General features: G+C 32.2%; 1 protein-coding gene across 1 annotated transcript; it reads left to right on the top strand.

Annotated features, from left to right (window-relative positions):
• Positions 1-5,619: 5,619 nt before the first annotated feature.
• LOC111013757 (ras-related protein RABC2a) lies at positions 5,620-8,457 on the top strand. The gene is made up of 6 exons (XM_022288280.2): positions 5,620-5,909; positions 6,089-6,157; positions 6,690-6,755; positions 7,385-7,506; positions 7,669-7,797; positions 8,154-8,457. Exons 1-6 carry the CDS (start codon positions 5,771-5,773, stop codon positions 8,262-8,264), a joined length of 636 nt encoding a protein of 211 aa, XP_022143972.1. The 5' UTR covers positions 5,620-5,770; the 3' UTR covers positions 8,265-8,457.
• The last annotated feature ends 8,680 nt before the right edge of the window (positions 8,458-17,137 follow it).

Below are 17,137 nucleotides of genomic sequence, written 5' to 3'. Positions count from 1 at the left end.
GCTTCCCTAACATCTTCCCTTTTCACCTTCATCTTCCTTCCACACTTGACAGGGCATTTTGCACCGGCCCTCAAAGCTATTTTGAGCACATTCATCTGCCCTTCCTTTAATGTACCAAGTTAAGCTAGCAATGGAAGTCAATCTTTCTATCAGAGGACAAAAGGGAAAAAGAAAAGAGCTCCAATTAAAATGTAATTGTGAACCTGATCACGATGGCCACAGAAGCGAAAAAGCCTCTGTCTTACCAACAACATCCCATGGTATAACATTGTTATCTTTACTTCCTGCAAACAAGGAACCAAGCTTGTTGTACACTTAAGGACGGTAACAACCCCATTATGTCACCATTCCAAATTCTTATTCCACCATCGGCATATCCACTCGCAGTCTGTAACAAAAAAAAATAATTAATTAATTAATTAATGGTAACTCAACTTTCCCATTCTTGAAAATAAAGCAACGCCAGAATACTGCTTTGTTTTTAGAAGGCAGCGAAATTTTATTAATTATAAGTTACAACATGCATGGCGACTATAGCAGCTGATAAATTTCAGGTCCTATGCGTGTTTTCTATTTCTACATCAACAAACTGATTAATGCTTCCAAACATGCATATATAGAGAACTTCAACTGATGATAATGATGGAATCTTATCAAATTTAAAAATTATGATCTTGAAAACAATGTATCTAGCACTTTACAAATGATTCAACTTTCAACTGAAGAAATCCTCACCATCTCAATGGCGGACAATAAATTCTGTTTCTGGAATAGTTTTTTGAAATCATTTGAATTATAACAATTCAGCTATTTTGGCATCCTTGACTCCAATTCTGTAAAAGCAATCTAAAACTCTAGAGCTCTAAAATTCTAACCGAAGGTTTAACACCGAAACAGTGCAAGAATTAGTTTCTCAAGTACTTGTGGAGTGGGATAAGGAAAGAACAGCAACAACGTTACTGGAATGTATCTGCATTGGCAAAATATTTACCTTCTGTCTTGTATATGAACCAGAAGACTTCATATCCCCAGTTGGACTATGAGTTCTCAGGACTCCGCCTTTCCCCGTGCCCTTTCACCCACAATCCATCACTTATCCAATATTCTCCTCGACCTCGAAGGCAACAGTTGCGTACCAATTCTGCTGTTTTTCCTGCTTTTCTTAGATAACTTCTTAGTCTTCTGAAGATCCGTACTTATCTTCATTCGGCCCCCCGTACACGAAATTGCAATCATCTGCCGGCTTGCACCAACCAGACTGCAGAGCATTATCATTATGTAACAGAAAGCTCATTAGTTAGAACAAAGTTTTCGAAATTAGTCTTTCTCTGTTTTATTTAACAAAATTCATTCTTATAGTAAAAATTGTACCTGAATTGAAGACGAGTGTTCGGAGTAGAATTTCTCGAAGTCGATGGTATCACGGGCAAATTGGGTGTTGAAGTTAGTGCAGAACTTGCCGTCAACAATGGAAAGAAAATCACTTAAATATCTCACTAAGCGAAAGCATTCGATACCAAATACGAACGAATTGTGCAGCGGTCTCAAGTGGCACGCAATGCTAGCGCTTCCATGTTAATGATCATCCTGAGGCTAGAAAACATATCTAGCCGCTGTTAACACCATCAAAGAAAGTCTAAGCAGTAGCCAAAATTTCCAAGCATACTAAAGAACTCGTAAACCCTAACCCTAACCCTAGCGCTGGCGCTGTTATGAGTTCCCAAATAGATGGATGGATTGATTCGCCGGAATCGCGCCATGGAATTGGCGGAAGGAGAAGATGGAAGGAGAATCTGTCGTTCGATTTCTTCTTCGAGTCTGGACTGAGAGGAAAAAGACGCACAGAACCCTTATATAGGATGAAGATTACGTGTCATTTGCGTGTAATTTACGCGTTTGGTTCATTTATCTTTTCTTAAGCAGTTGACTCGGTCAATCCCGTGTACAGTACGCGTTTCTTTTTCTTTTTCTTTTTTTACCGCCAAAATATTACATCCGTGTTTAATCAATTTTCAAACTTTTTTTTTCTTTTCTCCAACGAAAAAGAAAAGAAAACTCTCTCTTTTAGAGACATAACTTAACTAACTATACACTAGTTAACATGATTGTAATTATGTTTCCTAGTTAGATCGAGAAAGAATAACGTGTTGTTAGTTATATCTGATCCAAAAATACAATAACGTTAAAAAAACATTACAAATATTTACAACTATTTATGTTTATTATTTCTCAATTTTTATAAATCTATACTATATTAAAATGGAAGGATCTCGGAGAAACATTTTTGGACGCTTTTGTCCCTTTCTTAATTTATTAATTTACAAATTATGTTATTAATAATTTATTATAAATATTAAATTAATTATTGATTATTGATTATCAATAATAATATAATAATAAATATCCATGATCTAAACAATGCTAGAATACAAAAGGTTTTTCACCCTATTAAATTAAATTATTTTCTTTAATTACAATTTATAATAGAATTACAAGAGTTTTGTAACGTTTTATCTCCTAATACTATAAAAACATGCTTTCTTTCACTATTTTTTCACAACACTTAATTCTCTCAAAACATTGCTCTCAAATATTATTCAGTCTCAAAAACATCTCAAAATCATGTTGGCGACATATTCATCAAGTCATAGAGAATACATGTGTCGACACTATATCTTGAATCTAAGGCTTGTGAGATCATCGTTCCATAATTTATGAGGTAAAATAATAGTGATTGTTAAGCATCAACATATTTTAGATTAGTGTATTGATAAAACTTTGATTTTTTTTTTGTTACTATTATTTTGTATTGTTCTTTTATAAATAGTGTTTTATGTATTTAGAATGTTTTTTGAGAAAATAACAATAATGTATTGATATATTACAAGTTCATGAAAGCGAAGAATCCACCTTTAGTCAATAGGAGCCCTACTTCCCTCTTTGCGACCTCATCACTGAAATGAAAGCGCAAAGAAATTGCCGCTAACGAGCAAGCAAGAAAAGGCCCCTTCCTATATCGAGAGATAGGCTAAGGCGCCTTTACTATCTAATAGTGGGCCGGCGAGTCTGCCGTCTCCACGGCTTTCCCTTTTGCGGGCTGCTCCTCAAGCCTTCGAGTGCCGATCTTCGCTTGGGCCGGCTCCGAGGCTCTACCCTGGCTTTTCATTGGGCCCTCCCCTTTCTGACTGGACTGACTCTCAGGGTCAATCTCCTCCGGAGCATGCGTGGATTGAAAGGAAGTTGGGGATAGACATAGATCATTCCGCCTATCCGGAGTGTTGGAAATAAATCAATGGTTTTTTTATTTTGGATTTCCCGATCACTGGAAGCAATCTTCACTGGCACAAGGATCTCCTCACAGCAACCTCCATGCGAAGGCCTTTCTCCTTCGAAAGGAGACCCGGGAAAGAAAGAGCTATGCTGGTGGATCGAATGAACACTCAACTGCGTCATCACAGCTGCGATGGATGCCCCACCTTTATATCTCTTCCTTCTCACTTCTCAATAAAGGCGGGGATGGACTCTGAAATACTCCTCCGATCGGTTCCGACAGTCTTTTCTTCACCTTCTCGACCAGGATGAATTGAATTGGTCTGACCTCTCGCTCGGATGTCAGACTCTCGCCGCCGACAGATGTCCCATGCCACGTTTCGCCTGGCCTCGGGTGGTGGATCGAATGAACACTCAACTGCGTCATCACAGCTGCGATGGATGCCTCGATAATAGTTTCTTCTATCTACTGAATTCAAAAGGCGATCCGCCGCGCCGGGCTATAAGATGAGATACTGCTCTTGATTTTGTTGAAAAAAAATTTGTGTAAGGTCATAAAGTTTTAATTAATTGTAAATAGTAAATTAATAAATTAATTATGTACAATAATTTGTATGAAATCTAAAAAATTGGAATATACTAACTTGAATTTAAATTAGTATAAACTAAAATATTTAATATATAACAAAATGTTAGCTTGAAATTTTTTTAGAATTTTTAATAAACAAACAAAATATTTTTAGAAAATAATGGAGCAAAATTAGATAAAATAACATTAAAATAAAAAATTAAAGTATTTATACATTTCTTAATCAAATATAAAATTCTTTTAAGAGTTACGAAACAATGCAATTTAAATACATTCATAGATTAAATGATTAAATTAGTAAAGTACAAATATTTTAATGAAGTTTGTATATACATATCTTAATTTTTTTCTTTTTTTGTTTATTATTGTTATTGTTATACTAATATTGTTTTTTCTCATTTATTTATGTTATTGTAAAATTAAGTTAAATAGAAAATATTCGTGCATTTGCACGAGGTATCAAACTAGTATTATAAAAAGATTTATATAAATTTTAGGAACGATAAACTTGTTTTTTTTAGTACAACATGTTGAGGAGGAAATTCGAACTCACAACCTATTGATTGGAAGTATATATTAATTACCGCTGAATTAAGCTCGTTTTGACAGAACAATAAATTTGTTTCTATTTTCAATGGTTCCAAAACTTAAATAAAAATATTATTTTATTCATCATTGAATTTCACACCTGCAACTCTATTTTTATTTATTAAAAACTAGGAAACATAAATAAACCAAAATGTTAAAGATTATAGATAATACTAAACACTTACATACATACAATATAATAAAAAACACCATATGACACTATAACTTAAATAAAGAAACATAATAATAACAATAATAAAATATCCCGTAAAAAAAACAATAATAAAATACAACATTTTTTAGCATTAAATAAGTTTTAGTCACGTCGCATACGACCATGGGTGAAATGAAAGATTAGAAAGATGTGGGAGCGATATCAAGAAATCTACACTGTTGTATCGAACGCGATCCAATCGTTAACTTTTTAGCACACGTAAGCATGTGAGGCAAATTATAAAAAAGACCTTTAAACAGTCGCATATTTCAAAGATACCTTATCATTTGAAACTTTTAATACTGTCATTTATCTTTTTCCAACCTTTTTAAAAAATATCATTTCAACGAACATTCATTAATATTTTAAGTAAAAGGTAGACATGCTAGAATCTAAAATGACATGTCAATTCACCTTTCGTTTTATGCCGCAATCCTCATGCATCTACCATCTATTTGACATTTTTTGAGTGTATATTTCAAACATTAGACTTTCAATCTAATAGTCACAAGTTCAAGTCTGTACTTGAACCTGCCTTACACGAGACTATTTTTGAAAAATGTACTATAGACCACTATTTGGCCTTTAATCCCCTCGGATGAAAAGAGAAAAAATGCAAAAAAAAAAGGCTATCCCTTTTGAGACTATGGTAAAATTGGGTAGAAAACCGAAAGCAAATTTGATATGACATGTCAATTATTACATTAATTATTAGGTTGTTTTATATTTTATCATGTCAATTTTTGTGGTTAAAATATTAATCGATGTTTACTCAAACTATTTTGAAACAAAATACGAAAGGTCGGAAGCTCGTATTTTCTTTTTTTGGGGAGATGGATCCGGTGCGGTGTGTGAAACGGCAGCGTATGGGGGCGCGAAAGAAAGGTACGAATCGGATGCTGTCGTCATCGTGGAGGAATCGATTGTCAAAATATTTACAGGGCGCCTCGCAGGCGGGCAGCCGTTTTCTTGTGAGGTCCTCTCGCGCTTTATAACTCAGTGGAGGAAACCACGTCGCCACGCCATTTATAAATGGATTTCTCTCTCTCTTTCCCCGTTTTGCTCTATAAACTCCCTTTTTCTTCTACCCTCTGCCCCTTTTCGAGAGAATGGGATCCTCATCTGCCCACACCGCCGCCTACGATCTCTCGTTTAAGGTGCTCTTGATCGGCGATTCCGGCGTCGGAAAAAGCAGTCTTCTACTCACCTTCGTTTCTAGCTCTCTCCTGGATCTCGCCCCCACCATTGGTACTTCTACTTCTTCAACTGGGTTTTGTTCGTTGTTAGATTGGGTCTGTCTTAGTTGATTGTGATTGATTAATTCGTTTCTTTAGTCTGATTTGTAGATTAAGGAAAATGTAGATGGTGTGGAATTCGCTTTATTTCGATTAGTTATTTATAGAAGAATTTGTGTTCACTGCCTGTAGGTGTGGATTTCAAGATCAAGCAACTCACAGTTGGTGGGAAGAGATTGAAGCTGACAATTTGGGATACTGGTAATGTATTCGATTCTGAAGTTGGATATTGAATCTTTGGATATTTGACATAGAAAATCTTATGTTGGACTGGGTAGATACTTGGATCGCTTTTAATTTTGGAATGTAGGAGGTACGTCACCTTCATTCACTTGCAGATATTCCATTCTTAGTCTGTTCTTCCATCAAGCTTTTAACGAAAAAATTAACCCAAACACTTAATCATATGATATTTTGAAAGTATAAAAACTAAAAGAGAATGTTACAAGAAACACCTCGATGGATTTTTGCCACCTACTGTCTTTCCGGTTCGGAATCACTCCTTGGTTGTTGATCTGTTAATTTAAATTGCAATTACACTTTCTTTGCTCCTACATGACAAAAGAAATATAAGTTCTCCATGAAATATAAGTTCTCCATGCCAGAAGTCATGCTTGCTTGCTTTCTGAAGCACTAATTTATTAGTTCCAAAATTTATCTGAAGCATTAAACTAATAATTTAGTGTAAATCAAACAAAAGGTGGCTGACTTTTGAAGACTTAATTTGGTGCAGCTGGACAGGAGAGGTTCAGAACATTAACTAGTTCATACTACAGAGGTGCCCAAGGAATCATTCTCGGTAAGCTATCAAATGGAACTCTTTTGTTCCGACCTAGATGCATTCGTGATTTGCTCCCAACTTTATGAGCTTCGATGAATATTTAACCTTCATTGATTCAGTCTATGGAATGTGCTAATATGGTTAATATAAACTTGAGATTTTTCAACCTAATATATAGTGTATTGATTGATACCAATGAATTAGAAGAAGGATATCAGCACAAGATAGTTTTCTCTTTTTGTTATTGCGTTCTAAAACCTCTCTTGCAATCTGAGGAAATTATGTACTGCTTTGATTTAACCTCCAACGGGTAGAGAAATATATATCAAGACAGGATTAGAGTCGTGCAGCCATCAGATCGGTGATATACTAGCATCTATGAAGTTGTTTTATTAAAAGTTGGAACATCTGATTGATGGGTTTTTTCTTTTTTGTCTTTTTCACTCTCTTTTCTACTTTTAGAACTTTATGTTTATGTTTCATTCATTCATTTTTTCTGTCTTTTCAATTTCCTCTTCCAGTAGCAGTATACATTCTTTGTCAAATATGTTCAAGTAAAATAAGCTCATGGAGAATTCTAGAGTGTCATATTTTCATATTACATTATCTTTGGTCTAATGACAGTGCTGTCTTCTGATCCGTCTTAGTTTATGATGTGACCCGGAGAGAAAGCTTTATAAACTTATCAGATATCTGGGCAAACGAAGTCGAACTGTATTTGACAGATCAGGACTGCGTCAAGATGCTGGTTGGAAATAAAGTTGATAGAGTCAGTCTCTCTTGACACACTCAGTCTACATTTAATATTTGATGATGTTTAGTTTCGTTATTCTTTCCCCCTGCAATAATCTATATTGCAGATTTAAGGCATATCTAAGCAAAAAATTGTCAGTGCTACACAAATTTGTTTGATCTGTTGCAACAATCTCAGGAATCTGAAAGGGCTGTAAGTAGAGAAGATGGGATTGCTCTTGCCAACAAGCTTGGATCTTTGTTTCTTGAATGCAGTGCTAAAACCAGAGAGAATGTAGAGAAATGCTTTGAAGAACTTGCAATAAAGGTAGTTTCTATTACAACATCAGCTATCATCTTACATCTTAGAAAGAAAACCAATGACATTGTACTTGCGAATGTGATATGTAGAAACATGGCAGTAGAACATGGCAGACACAGAAAATAGTTGTAAAATAGTTTAAAGCCATGTTCGGAAGTCAAACGAGTTTAAAAACGTTTATATTTCCTCGTTTCAAATGAGAATATACAACACAATAATTGAACACGAGCTAGCCAAGTGAAGAACAAGTCCATCTATAAATTACCTTCATATAAAGGCAGCTCCCAAGAATCTGAGAAATTTGAGATTGTCTGGGTTGGGATCTTTTCCAATATTTAAAGCTTGTTTGTATTTGTGTGCAGATCATGGAGGTTCCCAGTTTTTTGGAGGAAAGATCCACTGTGATAAAGAGGAACATTTTAAGGCAGAAGCAGGAAGGCCAAGCTCAACAAAGTGGTGGTTGTTGCTCTTAGGAAGCAAGCTTTTTTTCAATGGAGAATCATCAGTCACATGTAATAACCAGATCATTGTATATGTAAAATTCCTTTATGATCTCTCTCTTACACTGCTGTTTGCCCCATTCAGTTGTAAGTTAATATTTCTACCAACTATCTGAATGGAATTACATTAATTTGCTAGTGTGAAGTTAATTATTTTTCTCCTCAAGATTTATGCACCCACGCTCCTTTTATTTGTACTTCAATTATGTCACCTTGTGAGAGGTGGGAGATTCTTAGGCTGGACAATTATTATTTCATTATCTTTCTTGGCGTGCAATTTTTTTTCTTTTTTTAATAAAAAAATTAGTGTAAACGGCAGGGGAGGCAGCTCATTAAATATTGAATTCCCAAATTTCTAAACTCTATTTCGTCACATGATTTACTTAAAAAAAGAAAACAATGTCGCATGAGCAATTTTTAAACTCACAATTCAACTCAGTTTGAAGTCGTGATTTAACAGGAATATAAATATAACTTTTATGGCTACATTGTATTTCTAAAAAAATATTTTTTGTTTTCATAAATTTGTCAACTATAAAACTATATTGAAATTTATACAACAAATGAGAAAAAAATTTGATATTCATACAACATTAGAGGGGTTTGTTTTTTAATTATTTAATATTCTTTTTATATTTTCAACTCCAACCCAACTATATTATACATTGGATCAAAGTTAAGGTTATGCACACAATTTCTACAGAGCTCCACCTTCATATACTTGGGCATAAACAAATTTCTCCCTGAAAAGAAAAGAAAAAAAAAAAACTATAACAAACTGAGCAACGGCAAAAGAATAGCCATTCAAAGCAACTATTTGAGATATTAAAAATCAAGGAGTGTGAATAGTTCTACTAAAAAATAGTCGAAACAAGCTAATTTAGCAGTTTATTTTAGTCCTTATACGTTTAAAATGTTCGTTTCGATCCGTGTACTTTCTGATTTTGTTCATTTTAATCTTCGTACTTTGAAAATGTTTATTGTGGTCTCTATACTTTTAAAAAATAATTATTTTGGTCATTTAATTTTAAATCTTATTTTTTTTGTCACAATTTCAACACCACATTACAATCAATATATTTCTTAAAATGTAAACATACTTCGTACTAAATAGTTTTCACTAAGTGTAAAATTTGTGTTAAAATCTTGTAAAAAGAGACTAAAATGACCAATATATAAAAGTACATGGACCAAAATGAACATTTTCAGAGTAGAGGGACTAAAATGAACCATACCAAAATATTATTTTAACCGAGATGCAAAATCAAGTACATAAACTAAAATAAAATCGAAATTAAAATTATATGGACTAAAATGAACCTTTTAAAATTATAGGTATCAAAATATACTAAATTTGCAAGTCCGTAAAATCACCGCCGGTATGGGAGGCTGAGGTGCCGTTCGTCGGCGGCTGGCATCGGAATTGCACGGCCGGAGAGCGACGAAGGAGAGACATGAAGAGGACACTGCTCGTTTATGGGCCAGAGCCCATTTCAGTAGCCTGATAATGGGCCTCTGAAGCATCGGCCTTCCCTTGGACTACTGCTTGGGCCGGCCCACCCTTCCACCCTTCCAAGGGAAGCATCGGCCTTCCCTTGGACTAATAATTGCTCTAAATTATAACGTTATATCAGATAACTCGGGTAAACTTTCCTTCAATCGTCATTTACCGTTGCATAAATTTTGAATTTGATATATATATATATATGTAATATAATATTATAATTGACTATAAAAGAACCAACAATAAAACTCAAACGGCATTTTTTTTTTCAAAGCTTTGTTTTTTTTTTCCACATGGGTGTACAGAATTTTTGCTATTCTAAGTGTGGCAACAAACAAAAAAACAGCCGACAGGGAGGGAATATTTGCATTTTGCATGTGTTGGGTATTAATATGCGCTTGACTTGTCCCACATCGACTGCATCTCCCAAACGAGTGTAAAAAATGCCCCTATAAAGCGACCACTCGCATTATTTCCCTAAAAATATGTTTTTATCTTAAATGTTTTGGTGTTTTCTTAAATTTAGTTATATTATTTAATTTAGTTTTTTGTTAATTAAATATTAATATTTATTAATTTATCCCTCGCTCATTTAATAAATTGGCATAAATTTAGAGAATTAAGTTTTCTAAACTAAATTTGTCTCTACTTTTTAATAATTTGACTAAATTGAAAATGTTGAATCAAGAAATTGACCAACTCTATGAATATCAGCTCGAATGAGGAAGACTTGGTCACTGAGCGCAGAAAACCTCGAGAGAATTTAGTGTTCGCGTACCTCAAAATGTAGTGAGTGGATTCTATTTATAGGCAAATTCCTCGTTCCTGATAAGGTCTCAATGGCTCTTTAAAGTTGTCGTGAAATGCAGTTGTTGTCGTGGACTGTCGGAGATAGGACTGAACCAAGGTGAAGCAATCAGTTCAACCACGACTTGGGGAACAAGATCTCTTGGTCGACTCGACCACCCAAGATCAGCTCGGCCAGAGGAGTCATGGTTGAGGTGATGAAACACTTTTGGCAGTGCAAGCCATGCCACGATGTGATATGAAAATCTACCTCCAACAAAAAAATATTAAATAATCAAATTATTTTCCGTTTCACTCCTTTGTATTCTCTGTTCTCATCGCCTCTGTTGCAAGAGCATGGACTACTTTGTTCTTTTCTTTTATGATGTGGTTCTTTGCCACAATTATTTTCTCTTCTACGATTTGGTTTGCTTCTTTCCCAATCGGACATCCAAGTGCTGATTAATATTTTTTATATATAAAAAAGAAAAAAAAAAGCATTTGTTGTTCATATGGACTTAATTAATTTGTAATACGTAGGCCACCCCCCATCTTTATTTTGAAGGTGGAGTGGTCCTTTTCTGAGTGGGCCACCGGGCCGTCCAAGCGCCGACCGTCCGTCGCACCCACAGCTTAGGGCCCGGCGTAGCCTCAGTCTCCAATTTCGACTGGACGGCATTTTTCTTCAACCGAATTTTCATAAATGCCCCTCTTCTTTCACATAAAATAAATAACATGGACAGAAAAAGTATAATGTAATAATAGAGAGCTAGGGGTAAAATGGGAAATCAAAAAAAAAGTGACCCAACCGAACCGACCATTGGTTCCTCTCGCTTTCATTTTGCCACCAACCACCCATTTCGACCATCATTCCAAAGTTTATTGGCGTTCCTTTTATTCAAATTTCAAAAATAGATGTTTCAAAAAAAAAAAAATCGAATAATATCAATGTTGGAATATGCATTTTATAGTCTTATTTAATGTTTAAATAACTTTCTTTTTCCCGTTCAAAAAAAAAAACTTTCTTTTTCTTTACTTTAATTATTAATTATGACCTTAAAAAAAACAAATTTATTAGTTATGAAAATTTTAAGTTAAAATGATGAATTAATAATTGAGTTGGGAACAAAAATTTATTATTGCCCTCAACACTCGGTAGTTATAGTCGCTTATTGACTGAACAGTAATATTAGATTTAACGTGGTAAGTTATTTGTAATTATATTTTAAAATGAGTCACAAGAATCTAATATAATATTACTGTTTTAGTCCAACCTTATTTGAAAATGACATAATGCCTTACAACTCAATCAAAAGATTTGCGATTTAGTGCAATTTATTAGACTCCTAAATGACATGGTAAATACAATTGTCAATTTAAAAATTTGGTGAATAAAAGTATTCAGGGTATGTTTGAGAGTGATGGTATTACGAATAATTTTGAAAGAAGAGATTTAAGTATAATTGATTTTCTAAAATCATCCGTCAAAATGATACCTTAAAAATCAATTTAAAGTGATTTTAAATTTTCCTAAAATCAATTTTTTAATTTACCAAATATGATTTTGGGAATGACAAAAAATTCCCTAGACAGATCATCTTAGTAGTTGGTAGTTCAATTTCCACCCCATAATTATAACTATAAATATAATTTAATGGAAAAAAAAAATATGTGGCGATAAAATAACGAGCAGAATGACAAAGATTGGCCACAAAATGGGATCTTTAATTTACGTTTTTGAAATAACAACAAACAGTAAGACAAGAGCGGGGAAATAGCAAATACCAGGCTGGCCATAACATGCTCGGTTCTTTATGTCCCCTACCTTCCCCTTTGACATTATCAACGGCCTTTTTTACCAATTTTAACATTTAACATTTTACTGATTTAAATGTACTTTTATGTTTATTATATTATGATTTACATCCTACCGACTACTAATTTCTTTTTTTTTTTTAATAGTTGAGTCAGTTCGAACATAGTTTAATAGATAAAATATGATATTATCATCTTTAAAGTTGATGATTCGTTCATTAACCTAACAATTGTTAAACTAAAAAAATATTTTGATAATTAAGTAAAATATTTTGATAATTAAGTAAAGAGGAGAACGTATATTGTGAGTAAGGAGAACGTATGACACAAGATTTTCCTCACAATTGTCAAATACTTATTACCATCGTAAAGGTCGATGATTCGATCTTCATTCCCATAATTGTTGTTGAACTAAAGAAGAAAAAAAACCTCGTGTCATAGTAGAGAAGTTCTATGGACCAAATATTTAATATTCTCTTATTTTATAATTACCTATGTCTACTATTTAAGCGGAATGCTCATTATTACTAATTAAGAAACATAAAGGAAAGTGAAGAAGGAAACACATATGTAGAAATAAACACTTCACTTTAAATTATAGAGACTCGTTGAAGAAAGAAACTAAACATTAATTAGGACTCATCGAAGATGAGACAAAATTAAAGAGAAATCAAAAGACTTATCGAAGAAGATACTTAATTCACCTTTTATTAGAAATTCATTTAAACTCGGTACCTTTTACCGTAAACTTACACAACAATAAATATATCAATTTTGAAAAAGAAAATTTGTTAAACTTTACGTTAATTTTATGGCATAAAATTAAATTAAATCACAAGAGCCAAATAGTTTTTTATAGTAAGTTTATCCACTCAAATAGTTTTTTTCCAAATGTAAATACAACATACAACTTACTGTAGAGATAAAAGTTCATAGAATAAAATAAAGTTTGATGCATTTAAATTTTTTTAAAATATTTATTTTGATTAATGAATTTTCACATTTATTTCACTTTCATCCATAAAATAAAGTTTGGAATATCTTGTTTTGTCCTTTGTTAATTCTAAAACTTTACATAAAAAAATTATTTTAGTCAATTTAACAACCATTTAAAAAGACTTTAAATTTTTTATGTAACCTGACACTGCTACAAATGATGATTTTAAAAACTTGTTAAATCGAATCTATACCCATTAAATAAACAAATAAAAGACGCACTTATATTACATTGGATAAATGACAAAATATGCAAAGTTTAGAAGATCAAAATAAAAATATTTAAAAATCAAGAGCCCAAAATAAAATAATACGAGAATTTGGAGATCAGAATAAAAATATTTAATTGTTATTCATTTCTAAAGCATTCGAAATCTACAACTACAATACAATGGTTTGGCCTTTGGCGATCGTTTTAAATTTCAAGAGCATATTCTAGAATTCTCTATGGCCAAAAAGCAAGACTTTCCTTTAAAAATAAAAAAATATTACGAAAAAACAGATTAAATTGTCATTTTCAACCTTCTATCATTATATGCCGCACCAATTATGAGATCTTATCTCTTTCTACTTCTTTCTTTTTCTTTTTTTTTTGAAGGCTTTCAAAATTTTCAGGTTAACTAAAAGTCTCTCCCATTTAAATAATAGAAAATGTGTACTTTTGTTTTGTGGCTGAAAATAATCCACACAAGCCAAGATCCCATACATATAATTACTTTCTATTTTTTTTAGAAGTTGGCTTTTTGTTTCTTAAATTTGGCTAATAATTCAATGATATTTAAGAAAATGTAAAGACAAAAATAAAACATGTCAAATAGACGAGCTCAATAGGACGAGGAAGGTAAAAAGAAGGGGCCGTCATTGGTGTGTAACAGAGTTTTCCTATCGACAATCTTTCTCGATGCATAAACGAGACTGACCAATCGACTATTTGAACTCCTATAGAGTCTTCAACTTCCGTTGAACTCACCCTTACTTCGAGGGTGACAAAACGACAACGGGCAAGATTTAGTGAGACCTGCCAGGGAGAAGACAAAATAGACTGATCCACAATAGTTATTCCTATCTCATACCATTTATCCAGAAATTGAAAATGGTAAGATTTTTAAACCAAATCTAAAACATAATATTTATGCGGTGAGGCATATGTATATATATCTATTTATTTATTGTAATCCTTACAATTTTTTATAAACAAGTTTTCACCAACTCTTTAATTTAATTTTAAAGTGGTGGTTTTGCGAAAACTTCCCACTTTAAATAAAAAAAACGTCACATCACTTGACTTTTCAGTTTTCACATCGTTTATAAATTCTTTATTTTCGTCTCCGCCTCCCCAGTACCCCCTAGCCGGGTTCTTGTCTTTTATGGTATCAATTAACCTTGGACTATACGTAATTATTTCATGCAATTTTGCTTCTATTGTAATTATTTTATTTTAATTTAAAATTTACTTTGGAGTATACGGTAAAGGGGCGTCATTATTTCTTGCATTTTTACCTCAATTGCAATTTCTTACTGTTTCAAGTTTATGCATGTTGTCTGATCGAAACAATGACCGAGCTAGGATCGTAAAGTTCAGATTGGATAAACCAACATTCGAACGACCTATAAAAGAGAGTTAGTATTCTGACACTTAAGTTAGTTCATTTATCCGGTCAATGTTCAAGAGAATATTGTTTTGTGTACTTTGTGTGAGAGAGGTTAACATCTTTTTTTTTTTTTTTGACGGAGAGAGGTTGACATCTTTTATTTACCGATATGAGCTATCGATAGGGCTTCCAACCACTTAGGACCATGGTATTTTGTCGGAGAAACATGTCTGTCACCCTTTACGCCTGCAAATACTTTCAAAGTCGGCTCGAACCTAGCATAGGTCGGTCGGTAGATAAGAGATATAGCTTGGTTTGGCTTTGGTTGCCGAGCTGATTCCTTCACATAAATTCTCATAATCATCTTGGCAATTGATTATCCCTGATGTCAACACACGTGATAGATGATAAATCGCCACAAACTTTACAAAACAAGATTAATATCTAATCAATAGATAGAATAAAGATGAACAAATCATATATTTTTTTTCCTGTTAATTAAATACCCATAAAATTTAATATGGAGTCCTACGGCCATTGGTACCTAAAGAATAACATTTATGCACACCATAACAAAGTTAAATAAGTAAATTATATAAGTGCAGATTTATGTAGTCTATGATTTTATTTTTATTTTACCAAACATAAGTTTCTGTTTGACATCGCAATTTCTTATACATACATAATCTGCCAAGTCAAAAACTCCTAAAAGCAGTTAAAATGATGTATAATTTAAAATATTTTCAAAAGACTAATATAATGATTATGATAAAAATGATGAAATTTAATATTATATAAAAGAGAGTACTTCTCACACCAACATGACTTTGAATTAAAAGTAGATACATATATGATAATTTGAAAATGATATATAATTGAAGTTTAATGAAGTTGATATATATCGAATGATTTTTTTTCTTTGAGGATAATATATATCGCATGATGAATGGGTGGGATCGTTTACAATGATTTTGTAATAAATAAATAAAAAGGAAAAAGGAAAAATAAGAGAGAGAGACAAAGCAACCAACATCCAAAGCGAATATATTCTAATATTTTCGGGTTATTTGGACGGTAGTTTGTCCTATTGCTTTCATAATTATAAATTTATTTTATTTTCTAACCAAAGGCAAGAACATTAATGCAAATTTTTTAAATATAAATTTATTTGTATTTATTTTTTACATTTATAATTTAACTTTAATTTTTTTAGTAAAAAAAATGTAGGACGAGATATTTAACTTTAACTTATAAGAAGCAAGATGTATACTGAAGCTATATCCATATTCGCTTTAATTTCTTGTTTATTCATATTACTTGTTGTGTTATCATAATTATAAATTTACCTATAATTATAACATATTTAATTTTTATATTTTCTTAAAAATAAAATCATAAAATATATCATAGATGGACAAACTTTAAAAATAATTTTGATATAAAGTTCTAAAAGATATATTTGCCTTCCTTTTTTAGATTTTACACATCTTGTCACTCTAATAAAACATGAATTATAAATGTCTAAAGTAAATTAGGTACTTTTTTTTTTATAATAAGAAAATTTATTTATTATGTATACTTTTGAATAATAATATATTTTTGAAAAATGTGTGAATTCGTTAGCAACTAAAAATTAGACCTCGCTTTCAATATGGGGAGAAAATCTTAACATTCTTACATACTTTACCTAATTCAAGACAAAACCAAACCACACACGCTATCTTAGGACCAACTAAAACATTAACCACATACGAACATAAATAAATAAATAAATAGAAATAATATATATATGAGAGAGAGAGGAATTCTTATCCAAAAAATTGAACTGTCATGGGCAAGTTGCTATCCTGATATTGAAATATTTGATTGAAATTTATTTAGACAAATATCCCCATATATAGATAAAAAAAGAAAAAAAAAAGCTTACAAAATTGTCCTATTGAAATAAATGAGAGAAATTCGTTTTATTTTTCATATAAATTTATATGTCTGTGTGTGTGTATTTTGCTGTTTATTTAATTTCATCAGGGGATCCCTATCAAAGATCCGAATATTTCAATATATTTTTTTTCTTCTATTTTTATTTAGTTTTGAAATTTATTAGGGATAATATATAGTCAAATTTGAAATTTAAGAAGATTTCAATTATTCTA

Source organism: Momordica charantia, assembly GCF_013281855.1.
Source record: "Momordica charantia cultivar OHB3-1 chromosome 1 unlocalized genomic scaffold, Mcharantia_2.0 BLBB01000001.1, whole genome shotgun sequence".
Classification (NCBI taxonomy): domain Eukaryota; kingdom Viridiplantae; phylum Streptophyta; class Magnoliopsida; order Cucurbitales; family Cucurbitaceae; genus Momordica; species Momordica charantia.
Note: the sequence above shows the minus strand (reverse complement) of the source record. Positions and strands in the feature narration are given on the sequence as shown.